General features: G+C 40.6%; 1 protein-coding gene across 2 annotated transcripts in view; it reads left to right on the top strand.

The window, feature by feature from the left end:
- Positions 1–9,783: 9,783 nt before the first annotated feature.
- The window catches only part of pemt (phosphatidylethanolamine N-methyltransferase), a 58,749-nt gene continuing 54,012 nt past the window's right edge, over positions 9,784–14,520 (top strand). For both annotated transcript variants that reach the window (XM_069707528.1, XM_069707527.1), the window contains exons 1-2: positions 9,784–10,034; positions 11,616–11,723. In XM_069707528.1, coding sequence (XP_069563629.1) covers positions 9,927–10,034; positions 11,616–11,723 — 216 coding nt within the window. In that variant the 5' untranslated portion in view covers positions 9,784–9,926. The remainder of the gene's footprint in view (positions 10,035–11,615; positions 11,724–14,520) is intronic.

The following is a 14,520-nucleotide window of genomic DNA, read 5'->3' as shown; positions in this document are numbered from 1 at the left end:
ACTCGTATTGCATTCATTAATTATAATTTGTCATGCATTAATGCGTGCATCAATCCAATGTTGCAGCACTTGAAAGATTTTACCTATTGTTCTTTAATATGTTTTAAAAGACCAGTGTAGGATTTATGGGCGTTATATTATATATATATCTATATATATGTATATACGAAAAGGGTTTTGTTTGTTTAAAATCACCTGAAATGAAGAATCGTTGTGTTTATGAGCCCTTCATATCTACACAGGGAGCAGCTCCTCTTCCACGAAGCGCGCCATATTATACGACCATGTTATACGGCCATGTTTCTACGGTAGACCAGAAGGGACAAACCAAACACTTGATCTAAAGAGGGACTTTTGTATTTTTCTCGAGTTTCGTGGTAAATGTAAATCCTCTTACAAACTTGAAAGAGGACGGTGAAGCAAGTGGGTTTTGTTTTTTTGCAATTTGTAACGAAAAAACGTGTACAACTACAGTAAATATATTTTGTGTGTAATATGTGTTTAATCTGTGTTCATAAAGGGCAAAACCATTATGTGGATGGAAGGTGACATTAGTCATAACTAAAGAGGAGGCAGTTAACTCATTCCTTTGACCTTTATTTACCTTGTTACTTATGTGAACAGTGGCTGTGTGGGCTGACGTCGTCGGACCACTCTATCTTTTTAATGTCCTTCAATATGCGCCTGTTGTTACCACTATTTTAATGCTCCGTTAATGTTCTTTTTTTTTTTTTTTTTTTTTTAATGCAAACGATAGCGTTGTTGAGGTGCTGCATGTGCCTCCATTTGCTCTGCTTTATGAGAGGAGGTTCGACTTAAAACTGAACCATAAAAATGAATAGAAATAAATGTCATTGTACGACTTCGGCTGCACAAATCAGCTTCAATCGAATGAAGCTTTCTCCGTTCGGGAGGAAGGAGCACGTGCGTCCACCTCCCGTAGATCAAACATCAACATCCATTACAACACGTCATGGGCCTGATGTGCTTCACCCGATGATGCCCTTCCTGCTGGATTACGAGAAACTCCTCAACACTTTGTGTTGGACATCACGTCTTGTCATCAGGACATCCCGATAGCAAACATTACTGTAAGTGTCAATACGGAGGGATGAATGTGTTCCTTGTAAATTAGCTGTTTACGTAAGAGACAACACAGGAGTTGATGAGGTGCTCTGATAAGGTTTTGGGTTGTCATCGGGACTAATTCAGTCCGGCTGACGTTAGTAGTGGCAGGACAAAAAAAAAAAAAAAAAAGAACACGATCATCACTGTTATCTTTGACAAAAATGTGCAGTTGTTATCGGTCTCCTCGGCTGTGGTATTGAGATCGATCACACTGATGACACAACAATGTGCTGCGGACCGCCGAGCAGCTCAGCAGGCTGAAACAAGCTCCAAATATGACTTAACTCGGCTCAGGTTTTCATAACTGGCTGCAGATGGGAGAATGGACATGAAGTGAATGGCTCGGCAGATGCATGGACGGACTGTTAGTCGCTGGGTAAATGGGTGGCCGGCTGGCTAAGGAGCCAGAAAATAGATTTATGATGCTAAATATGGCTCTACGGCTGCACGAATGGAGGAACTGACTTCGGTTTTAGTACACACAGATGTCTTCTAGTGAAGATTGGAAATAAATGTATTTCTGTTTGTTCTGTTTGATATTTTTGGCTTCTTGTATGCGCAACAAACAGGAAAAAACAAACAAAAAAACACTGACATATTATCAGTTCACACAGTTGTGACAAATTCAACCTCCCTTGTGGCTCCGTTTTTGGCTCCACCAACTTTGGAGGAAACTGTCCCCTCTTTTGTTGCTTAATGTTACGGAGTGCTTGTTACTAACTTTCTCCCGTCTGCTGTTTGGTGCTGGCTAGGTGCACAATTCATAGACCTGTGAGAAGCTTTCTGCTGCCGCTGGCAACCATTTCAATGCTGCTGAAATAAAGTCACTGGCCAAAAAAACATGAGGAATGATCAAAAAGTTCAGATCCGGTTCCTGTTCTGTAAACAGAGTGCAGCACACTCATGTGCTTGGAGCAAGGGGAAGCAATCATGTTTGTGGGTAAGTATTCCAAGTGGCGTCGCTTGTTCTACATCAGTTACACGTGTTTTTCTGACCACTGATATGTGCACATTTGCGATTTCACCATGGACGAAGCAGAGAGTCAAATTTTGTGTCAAACTCAGGAAATCAGCAACAGAATTGACTTGAAATGCTTCAGAAATCCTATGGCTATGAAACAAAAAGCCTGGCGAGGTGTTTTCAGCGGCATTCCTGTTTCAAGAGGGGCAGAACATCACTATCCAAGACTGAAGAAGGCGCGTCAGGTCACTGACCTCTGGTCAGGACGTTTGTAGGGTCGTGCACCATGAATTCGTCCCTCAGGGTCAGACTGTTAACGCCGAGTTCTGCTGCGACGATCTGAGACGTCTGAAGGAAAACAGTTGGTGTAAACGATCTAAACTGTGCCAAGATGGCACTTAGCTTCTCCAACATGACAACGTGCTTTAAAAACAAGCACATTTCTCACCTGCATCAACACATTCGTACATCACTAATCCATCAGATTTTATTCCCTGTACTTCTTTCTATTCCTCAAAACATCAGATTTAAAATCAAACGTGCTCACGTTTCACGTCCGTGGTGAAATCCCAAATGTGCACAAACCAGTGGTCACAATAATACGTGTAACTCAGGTGCTGATGTTCATCAAGTGATGTAACTGACTAGTAAGGATTGTTGCTTCCCCCTGCTTTCCGCATGTCACAGTGCTGCACTGGGTTTCCTCGCAACAGGAAGACTTTCTCAGAAACTTTATGATCGCACCTTGTACATTAAGTTTATATATGCTAACACACAGGAATCTTTGTAGGTTTGTCACTACCGCCACTTTCTCACATTGCACATTTAATCCATTGCTGATATAGAAATATTGATTCTTTCACATTCTAATTTAGTAGTTTATTGGGGAACCAGCTGCTCTGTGGCCAACAGAAGTTAGAGGTAAAATGTGCTGTTTCTGGGCAGATCTTGTTGGAATAATTATCATCCACTCATCTTCTACTCAACAGACTTGATATGCCAGCGATAAAAGGTTGGGAGCATATTTTGTTCAGGCCAAAAATGTGTAGTTGAAGATTACAATAGCCAATGAATGTCTCCTGTCTGCTGCCAGTGCTGGCAGTCCATTCGATTTGTCCTTCATGGGTCTCTTGAGTTTAATAAACCCGTTGACTGTCTGCAGTTTGAAATTCATACAGGAAAAAAAAAGAAGCAGGTCAACTTAAGGTAGAGGTGAGGACACTGCATGTGCTTTACACACATAAACATACACATTCATGCACTGGCTAAATGAATGCAGAGGGACCACATCGGCGCGAATGGTTCCTGTTACCATGAATGTTTCAATCATGTCATCAGATGATTGTTATGTCACTTTTTTTTTTTTTTTTTTTTATAACCTCTTTTAAAATACCTCCCTCTCTCAATTTAATGTCCACTTCTTCACCCACATTGTGAATTAGTCTAATGAAATTCTAATGAAGTCAAATGAAACAAAGCCTAATGAATGTCGGTAACTATCATCAATAAAAGCCTTTTGAAGGCAGTTCGTATGAACTCATATCTCATTTGCCACACAAATGTGTCACTCTAAAATTCAGTGTTGACTTTGAATAACTTCTAACAGAAAACTGCAGAGTGGGGCTGCGAAGGGAGCTTTAAACATACACTGAGTCAGCGTTTCCTCGCCAACAAATAATATGCACAGATTGTTTCATTTGAATACTTTTTAGAGGCCTGATATTGCCAATATTTCAAAGTAAAGTACCGGTGATTTGACAAATTTAGGTAACATCAGACAAACATGGCTTGATTTTAAAACCCATATCGCTTTCTGTGTTTATGTGTAGCGTCCACACTAATCCGTCAGTATGAGCCCCTAAAGCTAAAACGCTGGTGATTACGTTTTAATTTTAAAACTCCAGGATTTGCATTTTAATCTGCACAGGCAGAAAAGGACATTTTTGAAAACAATAGTGCTGACATCCACATTCACTTCACTTCACCCTCTCATTGGGGTCTTATCAGCTGTAAGGTGTCCTTCCCTGATTGGTCATGCCCCTATCACATGACCCTTTTCAGGAGAAAACAAACACCATCGGTTTTGACTACCAATAGTTAAGTCAACATGGATAACAAATTTCAGCCTTGTTGTCAGTTAGCAGCTGTTTTGCTGTTAAATTCTGGATTTTTATCACTGGGACACGCTGCCTGTGTGGCGGTCACAGAACATCTTGATTCTCTTTGTATCTCCTTTTAACGGGGAATCTTTTCAATTTAATGAGCTACTTTTCTACTTTTAAGAACATAATGTTCAGTAGCAGGGGAAATAGTACTTAATAATATAGATTTCTTATAATATTAGGTGCTTTTATGACAGTCGTGGCCTTGCTTTCACCGATAGAGACGCGGTTAACAGTCTCGGCTTTCACACTCTGGCGTGGTTCGTTCACTGTTAAAAAAATTAATAATAACAGGTAATTGATTTTAGAGATCCAAATCCATGAACTGTTGACAGAATAATCTTTATAAGCAGCGATCTGTATGTGTAACCGTGGTAATATGGTTAACTTTCCTGCATGGACATGAGCATGTAACAATGAGAGTGAAAAGCGTCTCAAACAGTGCTTTGCTGTACTTCTGTTTGTCCTTGTATTTTTGCCGTTGCTCATTAACAATGAGTGAAACATGAGCACGCTGCATCTAACCTGGAACGTAACAAATGCTTATTTTTGTCTTCCTGTTTCTCGTCGTTATGAGAAAGTCTGACAGTCACTCTCCTTGAAATAACTATCTCTCCAGCTGCTAAATGCTCTCGAGCTTATCGTCAACGTCGTGTGTCTGCTATTTGGCAGCTTACAGATTATCAAACTATTCTAAACTGCAGTGAAAACAGTGAGATTGCAGGTTTTAAAACCAAAACAATGAGCTGAAAGTAGCTAAAAACTCCATTACTGTCACTGTCAGGTACATTTTTCAATAAAAATGTTGATTAATGTTGATTAAGGTACTCAAGGTAGCACACTTCCAACATCTAGATGATACAAGTTCAAAGTTGACAACCCAGTGTAATAAAGAACGATTTGAATTTACCAATAGGGCATTTGTTTTTAATAAATAACCATTTAATTATTCATAAATTTTATAGTATGTATAAAGTAGTCCAATATTAAACCAAATTAAGTTAATACATCAGCTTCAACTAATTTTCAAAAGTCAGTTTAGAGAGTTTGACATATTCTGTGTTGGAAAAAAAAAATCGTATTAGCTGTGTGGTGTGTGTCTGCATGGGCTCAGAATGAGTGTGTTCCTGTCCACTCTTCTGTCTCTGCATTGTGTGTTTACGAGAATAAGGTTCATTAGATGTTTTCCAATAACATCAGGCTTATTTGTGATCTGTGTGTGATGATTCAGTGCTCGCGCTGGAGGCGGAGGAATTGTGTGGAAGCCAACAAAGCCATCCGGTCGTTGTTATTCCCTCGACCTCTGCCCGCCCTCGTCTTCTTTGAAAGCTCCTGACTTTAAACAGGAGAGGAAGTTGCAGAAAATTATGTCATTTTGATAGACAGTGTTTACCTGCGCCGAATGCTGTGTGTGCGTGTGTCTGCTTGTGTGTGACGCACGTGTGTGTGTGTGTACAGTACCTGGGCTTTAGTTACATACTGTACTTGACTTTGTGTTTTGAGCCAAAGAACAAAGAGTTTGGTCACTGGTCAATTTTTGCACCAAATTTACATACAATTCATGCATCTTCAATTGCTTTATTATGTTATAATGCAAGAACTCAGGATCTGTCGAAACATAAACTTAAGAAAAATGTCAGATTTTAAGGTTTGAAGATTACTGCTCGCTGCCATACTGTGCATCTGTTAGGAGAACATTTACAATATGTAAGACTTCAGTTAGTGGTGATAACAGCTAATGTGGTTTAAACTCTCCTCCAACAGTGACTTTCTCAGAAATACACCAGCAGAGTGAGTGCTGTATCTAATTACAGTGTAGCCTAGCATGCTCTGTATTAAAAAGAAAAACAAAGTGAGACAATAGTGTGCCTCCTTCAGCAACCACAATCTAATTTCATGCTGCACATGATACAAATTAGTAAAAGTAATAGGAGTTGGAGGAATTCAGCCTGTTGCCTGCAGGTCTTCATCTAATCAGTGGCTTAAAGCGCAATATTTAAACTATTTATGGGACTCGATGTTTGTAGATGTCTAAAGATTGACAGAATTCAAAGTAAATTTTATTGAATCCCATCCAATATGTTCTGACTTTGGCTCAGAGATGGTTGGAAATGTCAGAGGCACCTTGAGCCTTCGAGCATGCCCTTTAATATGGAATTCCTGGGGGAAGCACTCATATAATGACCTGCAATACCTTTAATACACTAAGGTTAGAGGAGGAGAGTTGTTAGATTATAGTCAAGGTAAATGAAATGAGAGAACAGGAATTTGGGCAATGTATGTGCAAGCATTAAACATATGCATGTACTGCATATACTGTATCTGTGTGTATATGGAGACGTAAACACAGTCATGTGAAAAACTATTTAAAAAAAACCCCGACTTTTCAGATTGGACCACCAGAAAAAGAACGAGTGACTTTAGTTCACAACATCAAAATGACTTGTGGAAAAAAAACATATTTTTGACCTTGTATTTCATGAGAAGCTGAATAGGAGTCAATGGAGCCAGAGGTGTTTTGGAGCCAACCCTAGTGGCCTATAGTGGTATCACACCTTATGAGTGGGTTTGGCTCCAAAAAAACTCCCACTTTATAGACTCCCATTAAGCGAGTCTCATACAATTTGGCTGTTAGCTAAAGTCGCTCCTTCTTATTAGTTTTCTGGTGTTCCATCTGAAAATAATCCAGTCATTAATTCAAAATTAGTCTTAAAAAAACATGTTTTTGGGGGCAGGCCTGTGGTCCAGTCACTACTGGTGGGCGGGACGTAGTAACTATGCACTGAGAAGAACATTACTACACACATCTAATATGTGTGTGTGTGTGTAAGAGAGAGAAAGAGAGAGATGGTTCTGGTGTTCGTTTCCCACAACTTCTTCTATAAACAGCAGTGAAGGATGAAACTCAGGGTTAACCGGCAGCTCTATAAATCAGCCTCTTTGCATGGACAAAAAAACCAAACAGGAACTGCTGCTGCTTCAACAACGATCACATCCTCTGTCAACCGTTATATCACATACAACCTTCTGCTGAGCTCCCATCTTCCTCTTCTTGTGTCTTTTCTCTTTGTCTGCTCATCGTACGTGTTTCATTCATTCGGTCGTCATTTTATCCAGCAGTTATTCTGTCCAACAGGGACGCAGACACACCAGATAAGATACAAGATACACAGAGTGTAAATATTGATGCAAGTAGTGTAGAGCTATTAAAGTGAAGAACACGGTATACACTCACAGAGCACTTAACATAGATGGAGGAGGAAGGGGCTAAATATTAGTCACACTTTTCTACATAATGCAGGGTCACGAGCCTTTCAGTGCAGTTGTGTTCCCAAGCTCCCGTGTTTGACCTTGTTTTATACAACCTTGTCCTCCTGTTTTCATCACATACATTACGTAACCTTCGTGACTGTTATAATTGACAAAGATAATGTTCTTTCAATGGCATTCTGTACATGAGGATGACCTTAAAGCCATTAAGAAGAAGCTGTGTCACTGCAAAGGGCTGAAAAATGGTTCCTTGTCTGTCTGTATTGTAACCAATAAGATTTCATTTTTGTTGTTGTTGTTGTTTGCATTAAATGTTTTTACCGTTGACACTAAGTTATATAAAAGTGGACGTAGCTTCCGGCTCGGAAAAATTAGACTTTTAAATTGCAATACCACCTAGTGCCACTAGATGTTGGCTCCGTAGACTCATATTCAACTTCTCTCATGAAATTCTCCCACAGGTTTTCATATCTCATTCGCCAAATTCACTCATCCAGATTACTGTTCTGTCGGTCCATCTGAAAATAATACTGTCATTAATTTAAAAAATAAAGTGTTTTTACAGGGCGTGTCTGTTTGATTGACAGGCCTGCGGTGCAGTCAGGTTACGGCTATCGGTGGGCGGGACGTAGTATCGTCGGGTTTCCAATCAGATCAAGTCAGATCCAGCGCTCGCTGACCCCCCAGCTCCCCAAAATATGGTCACTACCGGCTCCAAACTGCTCCTGACGAGCAAGATGGCACCGGCCAAATCCCCGACTCGCGGCTTCACAACGGCCGTTCATAAACCAATGGGCGACGTCACTGCTGGTTGTCGCTCGGTTTTTACCCTGATGAGATGAAAATGCCCCGTGAAGCTTGAATCGGCTAAGGGAAGAAGGAAAAGACCAAAATAGTCCCAACTCTGGCCCTCAATTTCCGCTGCTGGCCCGATGTCCCGCTCGTTTTTGTTTTACATGATAACACTCGGGGCTCAGACGTCCTGATGAACGGACAGTATGCTCTGTCAGGGAGCTGCGAGGCTTTCACGCGCTCCCTCTTATTTCTGCCTCCACATGGGGTGTCTTCTGCTTAAATGTCTGACTCCAAACAAACAGCAGGAGGGGAAAGGAGGAAGGAAAGGAGAACAATAATGTAGAAGATGAGAGATAGTAGTGCAGGAGAGGATTTAAGCGCAATGAAAGGAAGGCAGGACATTTGAGTGGAGGTGGAAAATAGCAGCATGATGGAAAGAATTAAGATATGAAAGGAAAAGAGGGGTTAAGTATGAATAACACGAGGGAAGAGAAGGACAAACAAGAGGATAAGGAAACAGGAAAAGAGGAAATAAAGTGAAAACAGACAAACGAGTTTGAAATGAGGCAAGAAAAACAACAATGTGAGAGGACACAGACGGTGATAGAAAAGTGATTGAAGGAAAGGAGGGAAGAGAGGAGGAAGGGGAAAAACACGAGAAAAGAGAAACAGAAAGAAGTAGAAAGAGAATAGAAAAACAGAAGAAGATGGGAGGAAAGAAGTGGGAAGGAGAAGTGAGGAGAAAAATAGAAAATGAGGGGAAAGAAGTGAAGAGGGTAGAAGAGATGTGATGAGGTGGTGAAAGAGGAGGACAAGTGAAGGAGGGAGGGAGGAAAATAGTAGTTAATAAAAGGATAAAGAGTGGAAAGGTGAGAAAAAGAAAAGTGAAGAAGGGGATAACGGAAGATGACAAGGAGAGAAGGAGGGTGTAAGAGTAGCAGAGGATGAAAAGGAAGCAGGATGAATGTGAGAAGACAAAAGGAAGACAAAAGTGGAAAAGAATCGGAGAGAATTTAATTTAGTTGATAATCTTGTTGTCTTCATATTAAAAGACTTGATCAACTTGAGAATAGTGAGTTCCTAATAGGCCCTTTGCAGCATTACGTCACAGACTGCATCTTTAATGTGAATTTCAGGCTCATAAATATGATGACTGAAAAGTCGAAGACCTCATAAAATCTCAAATATACGAGTTTCCAGCTGTTAATATATTCAGCCAGCAGACGGCACTCTAGAGCGACAATTAATTTCCTGCAGAGGAGAAAACTAATACAGGAAGAAATAAAATCCCAGAGGTTATCATGTATAGAAGCAGCCAAAAAAAACAAAACAAAACTAACGTTCATAATTTCTGACAGAAAAAAACAAAAAAGCTTCTATCCATAAACTCCATGCCTCTTTTCAATGGCAATGAACTTTGGACCACATTTCCCAGAATGCACTGAGCGGGGTTAGAGGTTATCTGGACGCGTGCAGTAGTCCCAACAATACTGCAGCCTCGTTTTACTGAAAACAATTACGACATTTGCACCGTTTAATGTGCAACACGTGTTGTCCTTCACGCACACGCACATGTCAGCGGGTGGTCTGCCAGCGTTCAGTCGGTGTCGATGAGCGACGGCGACGCAGCAGCCGCGCGGAGCCGTAATCCTGCTGCAAGGGACCGTGCCGTGCCGCTGGACTGCTGCGGAGGGCTCAACAACGTCGATTATTCGAAGGTAAAAACCACAACCGAATCATTCAAAGCTGCGTTCAGGGTCTCCGACTGTCGCACAAGCCGGTGCAGCTGCATAGAGAAAGCCGCGTGACCGTCTCGGTTTGGCCGAGTGAACCGTTTTAACCGAGCTGTGCCCGCCGGAAGACAGTCACTTGGTGACTTTCAAAATAAAAACCTAATTTGTCTGCCAAGTCGGTTCACACAATTTTTTTTTTTTTTTTTTTTTTTTTGGACAAACATAAAATGCAACTCAAACAACTCGCACAATAGCAATACATTTTCTTTGTATTCTGATACGTGATAAGTGTTTTTGCAACACAGCTGGTTTTGTTTTGCTCTTATTTTGTAGCCTACCGCTACGTGTGGAGCTAACCAACATACTGATAGGTTATATAATTGGGGGGGGGGATCTGTGATCATGTTTTTGAAAGAAAATTCCTTGACAATAACAAAATAATGTCTATCTATCTATCTATCTATCTATCTATCTATCTATCTATCTATCTATCTATCTATCTATCTGCCTGCCTGCCTGTCTGTCTGTCTGTCTGTCTACAAACAAACACACACAGACGTTTTTGAGTCTACTGACATCCCACCTAAAAAGCCACTATCTAGCATATCTGTGTTGTTTTTCTACCCCTTCTGGACTTCTGGACCACAACATGGTCAACTCAACACTGCAGCCTGACCTGTTCCCTGTCGGCCCACACAAGAGGCTCAGGCCTTTAATTGACACACTCGGTTAAGTTCAAATCTTTATGATACAACAAAGTATTTTTCAACTATGTAATGCCCCACTCAGTTCATATTTTTGACCAATATACCATTATACATTTTTTCATAACCTTTCAAGATCAGACCTCGCATCTTCACTAAAACTTTAGTCCTTGTCAGACTCTCGCTATCTAGGCCTTTCCTCTTGCAACAGCTGCTAAAATATTAATTTGATCACATCTGAAAAGCTGTCATTTCATTTGCAGGCATCATCCACTGCTATCTGACTTTAAAAATGACTGGCAATACTTTCGGCTGCATTGCTCCCCCGGCCCCGATGCTCTGAAATATAACACATTAAAGACCCAAAGCAGACTGAGGGCATTGACCTGAAAAGCATACTTGGTTGCTCTCCGTCTCTGGAGTCAAAGGGTGTGAAAGTGGAAAACCATGGGGAGGACCTGAGTGTTTGATCCATCTTGGTTGCTTCACTTCATACCAGTCGTCAGAATGAATTTTACGCCTCATACCATGCTTCATTTTTAAAAAGGCCCCCTGTGTGATGTGTCATTACTTTCCTCCTTTTCAAACAAAATGAAAATATTGTAGGAAAGCTTGATACTGTGAGCTGATCCAGAAGTACATTACAATAATTGGTCCATGCAGATGTTTATTTATTAAGACAAAGGTCACATGAGGGAAAATATTACTTCAGACAAAACAACATGAATATGTTTTTTTATAACGTGTTATTGGAAGAGGGTATGATAGGCCACACTATGACATAACAGCTTTATGTGGTTTTTATTTCTGTTGTTGTTTTTCTCCTCCATAATCTTGTTTTTGACATGGTTGTATCTTTCAGATGGACTTAACGTTGATGGAAGAACTCCTGAAACACATTAACGTTCATGACTCCAGCTTTTGCATCGCCGTGATCGCCATTATTTTCAACCCTCTCTTCTGGAACGTGGTAAGAACTGCGACCACATAGGCGGATGTACAACGCACATACACTCTGCTTGGTACACGCACAGGGACGTGGAGCAGTGGGTGGTTTTTGGAAGTGTTTCTGAGCCCCTGCAGTGATTTCTACGACAGAATCGTGTCTGTTTTTAAGGCAGTGCTGCCTGAGGGGCCCAAGATCATGGCCCTCCAGTATTGGTTTTCAGCCTTCTACCTTCCGTAAAAAGATTTCTCTGGATTTTCTGAATCTTTTTATGATATTATGTACTGTATATGATGAAATCTCCAAATTCTTTACAATTTTACCTGGAGGAACATTTTTCATAAATTGTTGCACTATTTGCCCACAAAGTCTTTCACAGACTTGCAGTTTGTTCAATTTGCAAATTGAACAAATATAGGTTTACATGATTTGCAAATCATCATATTCTGCTTTTATCTACAGCGTTCCAACTTTTTTGGAAACGTGGTTGTACTTGTTCAAGCTGTGCCAGAGCAGGTCCTTCCTTTCCAATGACTTGGCAAATTTGCTATTAAAACAGCAATCTGCCAGAGGTGCAAGCCCTGTAGATTGTATTGTTAATATTGTAGCTATTAAATTAAGATTGCATAGTTTCTTCTGTACTTAATCGTATGTAGCTTTGTTTGGTCAAGCTCAGTGAGGTCTAGAGCAAATCAAGTTTAAGAAATTGAAACGAGTCTTCATGTTCTCAGTGATCCTGCCGCGGTACGAACACCTACGAGCCCTACGACCATCCAAACAGGCCACAAGCACTGTAATCCTCTTCCCTCACTTGCCTAATACATGCAGCGCATCACTTCCTGTGTGCCAGATAGATTACCCATCCGGTGATCGTGCCCAGTCTCCGAGGCTGGATTTGGGAAGAACAGACAGTCACAAGTGGCACTCCCTCAGCCTGAACACATTACCCAGGCTGAAAATAAGCTCAGATCTACTCATGCTAATGTTTCCTTTGGCATTCTCAAGCAGTCCAAACTCATCTTCTCTGTGTACCTCGTCCTCATTTTCTTTTCTCAATTCACATCTCCACCATTTGTCTCTCTGGCTCCCCCCCCCCTCTGTTGTTTCCTCTTTTCAGGCTGTCCCGCTGCACTCTCTGTCATTGGTTTTGTTACAGGGATGGTTAGTGAATCACACAATAGTAATGTTCTTTTCTTTTTTCCCTGTATGACGAGGCCTTCATCTCTCCTCTTACCACTCCGAATTCATCCTCAGGTCTCTTCTTTGCGACATGTCCGTCATCCTTTAGTATCTTTATCCCCTTCACTGCCTGTGGTGTTTATACCTTCTGGTGTCTCTTAAATGAAGATATCATCCTAAAAATTACTTCTCTATTCATCTTATCTACATGATTCCAAAACACAACAATTACAAATGAGCATACAGCAAGCAAATTAAATAAATACCACATTAAATCATCAAAGTTAAAGAAATGTGGCAACCCAGGATTACACCATCATAACTAAAGGAAGGTTGAGGGTCGCCTGAGCCGTTCGTAACTATAATATTTAACAAAAAGGAAAGTTTAAAGCGTAGTGAGGCTGCCTACCTCCCGAAGCCAAACTGGAAGCGAGTTCCACTCAAGAAAAGCTAACTGCAATGTTGACCTTTGTCTTTGATTAGATAAGGTTGGGTGAAAAAAAGTTTTATAGGATTCTAAATCAATTCACAAATACCAAAACTCTAATTCTGTAATTAGACATTTTAAAGGAAGAACCATGAGGGCACCGACTGTTTCCTTAAATAGCAATTGTTTGGGCACATTTTGGATTAAATGACTTAATATTTGTCTTTGCAAAACAAAGGTGATGTATTTAAAATTTTCCAGAGTACCCGGAGAGAACCCGCGTAGGCAGAAGAAGAACATGCAAACGTCACACAGAAAGGCCCTCGACCCAGTTAAGGTTTGAACCCAGAACCTTCTTGCTGTGAGTGGACCGTGCTAATCACTGTACCACCCTGATGCATACATTACTGTGATGCAATTTACTTACTTGAAAACAACATAACAACAAATTTAGAATTATTGTCATGTAATTAAATAAATTAAAAAACAAACCAAAAAAAGTCAAATTATTGTGATGTAGTTAAATAACATTTAAAAAAAAAAAGGCTAGGCCAGAACCACCATATTGCGTGACGAAATATTAAATGCAATATGGCTTTTAATTTGAAACAAAGCTTTTAATTTGATACAGATACCGGAAGTTGTGACATTCGTCCGACAAACAGTGCAACCGCTCAGTCATTCACTCGGTGACACTCATTCATGTTTATTGGGCTGGTGTTGCTGTCCAGCTAAAAATAACTCAATAATAAACTGCATCCTCTCATGTACCTTTCTTCAATCTGAGTGATGTGAATGAACAAGAAGAGAGATTTGACCCAGTATGATGGGCTCTAATCCTGATGAAGATCTAGATGTGATGAGGAGGAGGCTCTGATGAGCTTCACCTGGGCGCTGGATATAATAAATACTGGAGGTGAATGTAGTTCAGGGGTGGAGCAGCAAATCGCACTGAAATGAAAGCTGAGGCAGAAGAGAGGAGAGCTGATTTAACGTTTGACAGCAACGGCTGATTGAGATCGTAAAAGAAATCTGATTGGTCTACAAAAAAACGTCCACAGTCAGCTGATTAGAAGCAGCGGGGATAAGAGAGCGAATTCAGGATAAATAAAGCCTAAAAATTGTTTACCTGATTGAACTTATGCCGATCTTCACGTAGCTGCCAGTTACATTTCAACACAGTGGCCCCTTTCTTCCTAATGAGTCAGGAATTGA

This window comes from Brachyistius frenatus, unplaced genomic scaffold, assembly GCF_029030835.1.
Source record: "Brachyistius frenatus isolate BFR_SWC_R1_liver_20210118 unplaced genomic scaffold, ASM2903083v1 Contig_69, whole genome shotgun sequence".
Lineage (NCBI taxonomy): Eukaryota > Metazoa > Chordata > Actinopteri > Embiotocidae > Brachyistius > Brachyistius frenatus.
This window is presented reverse-complemented; position numbering and strand designations above follow the sequence as displayed.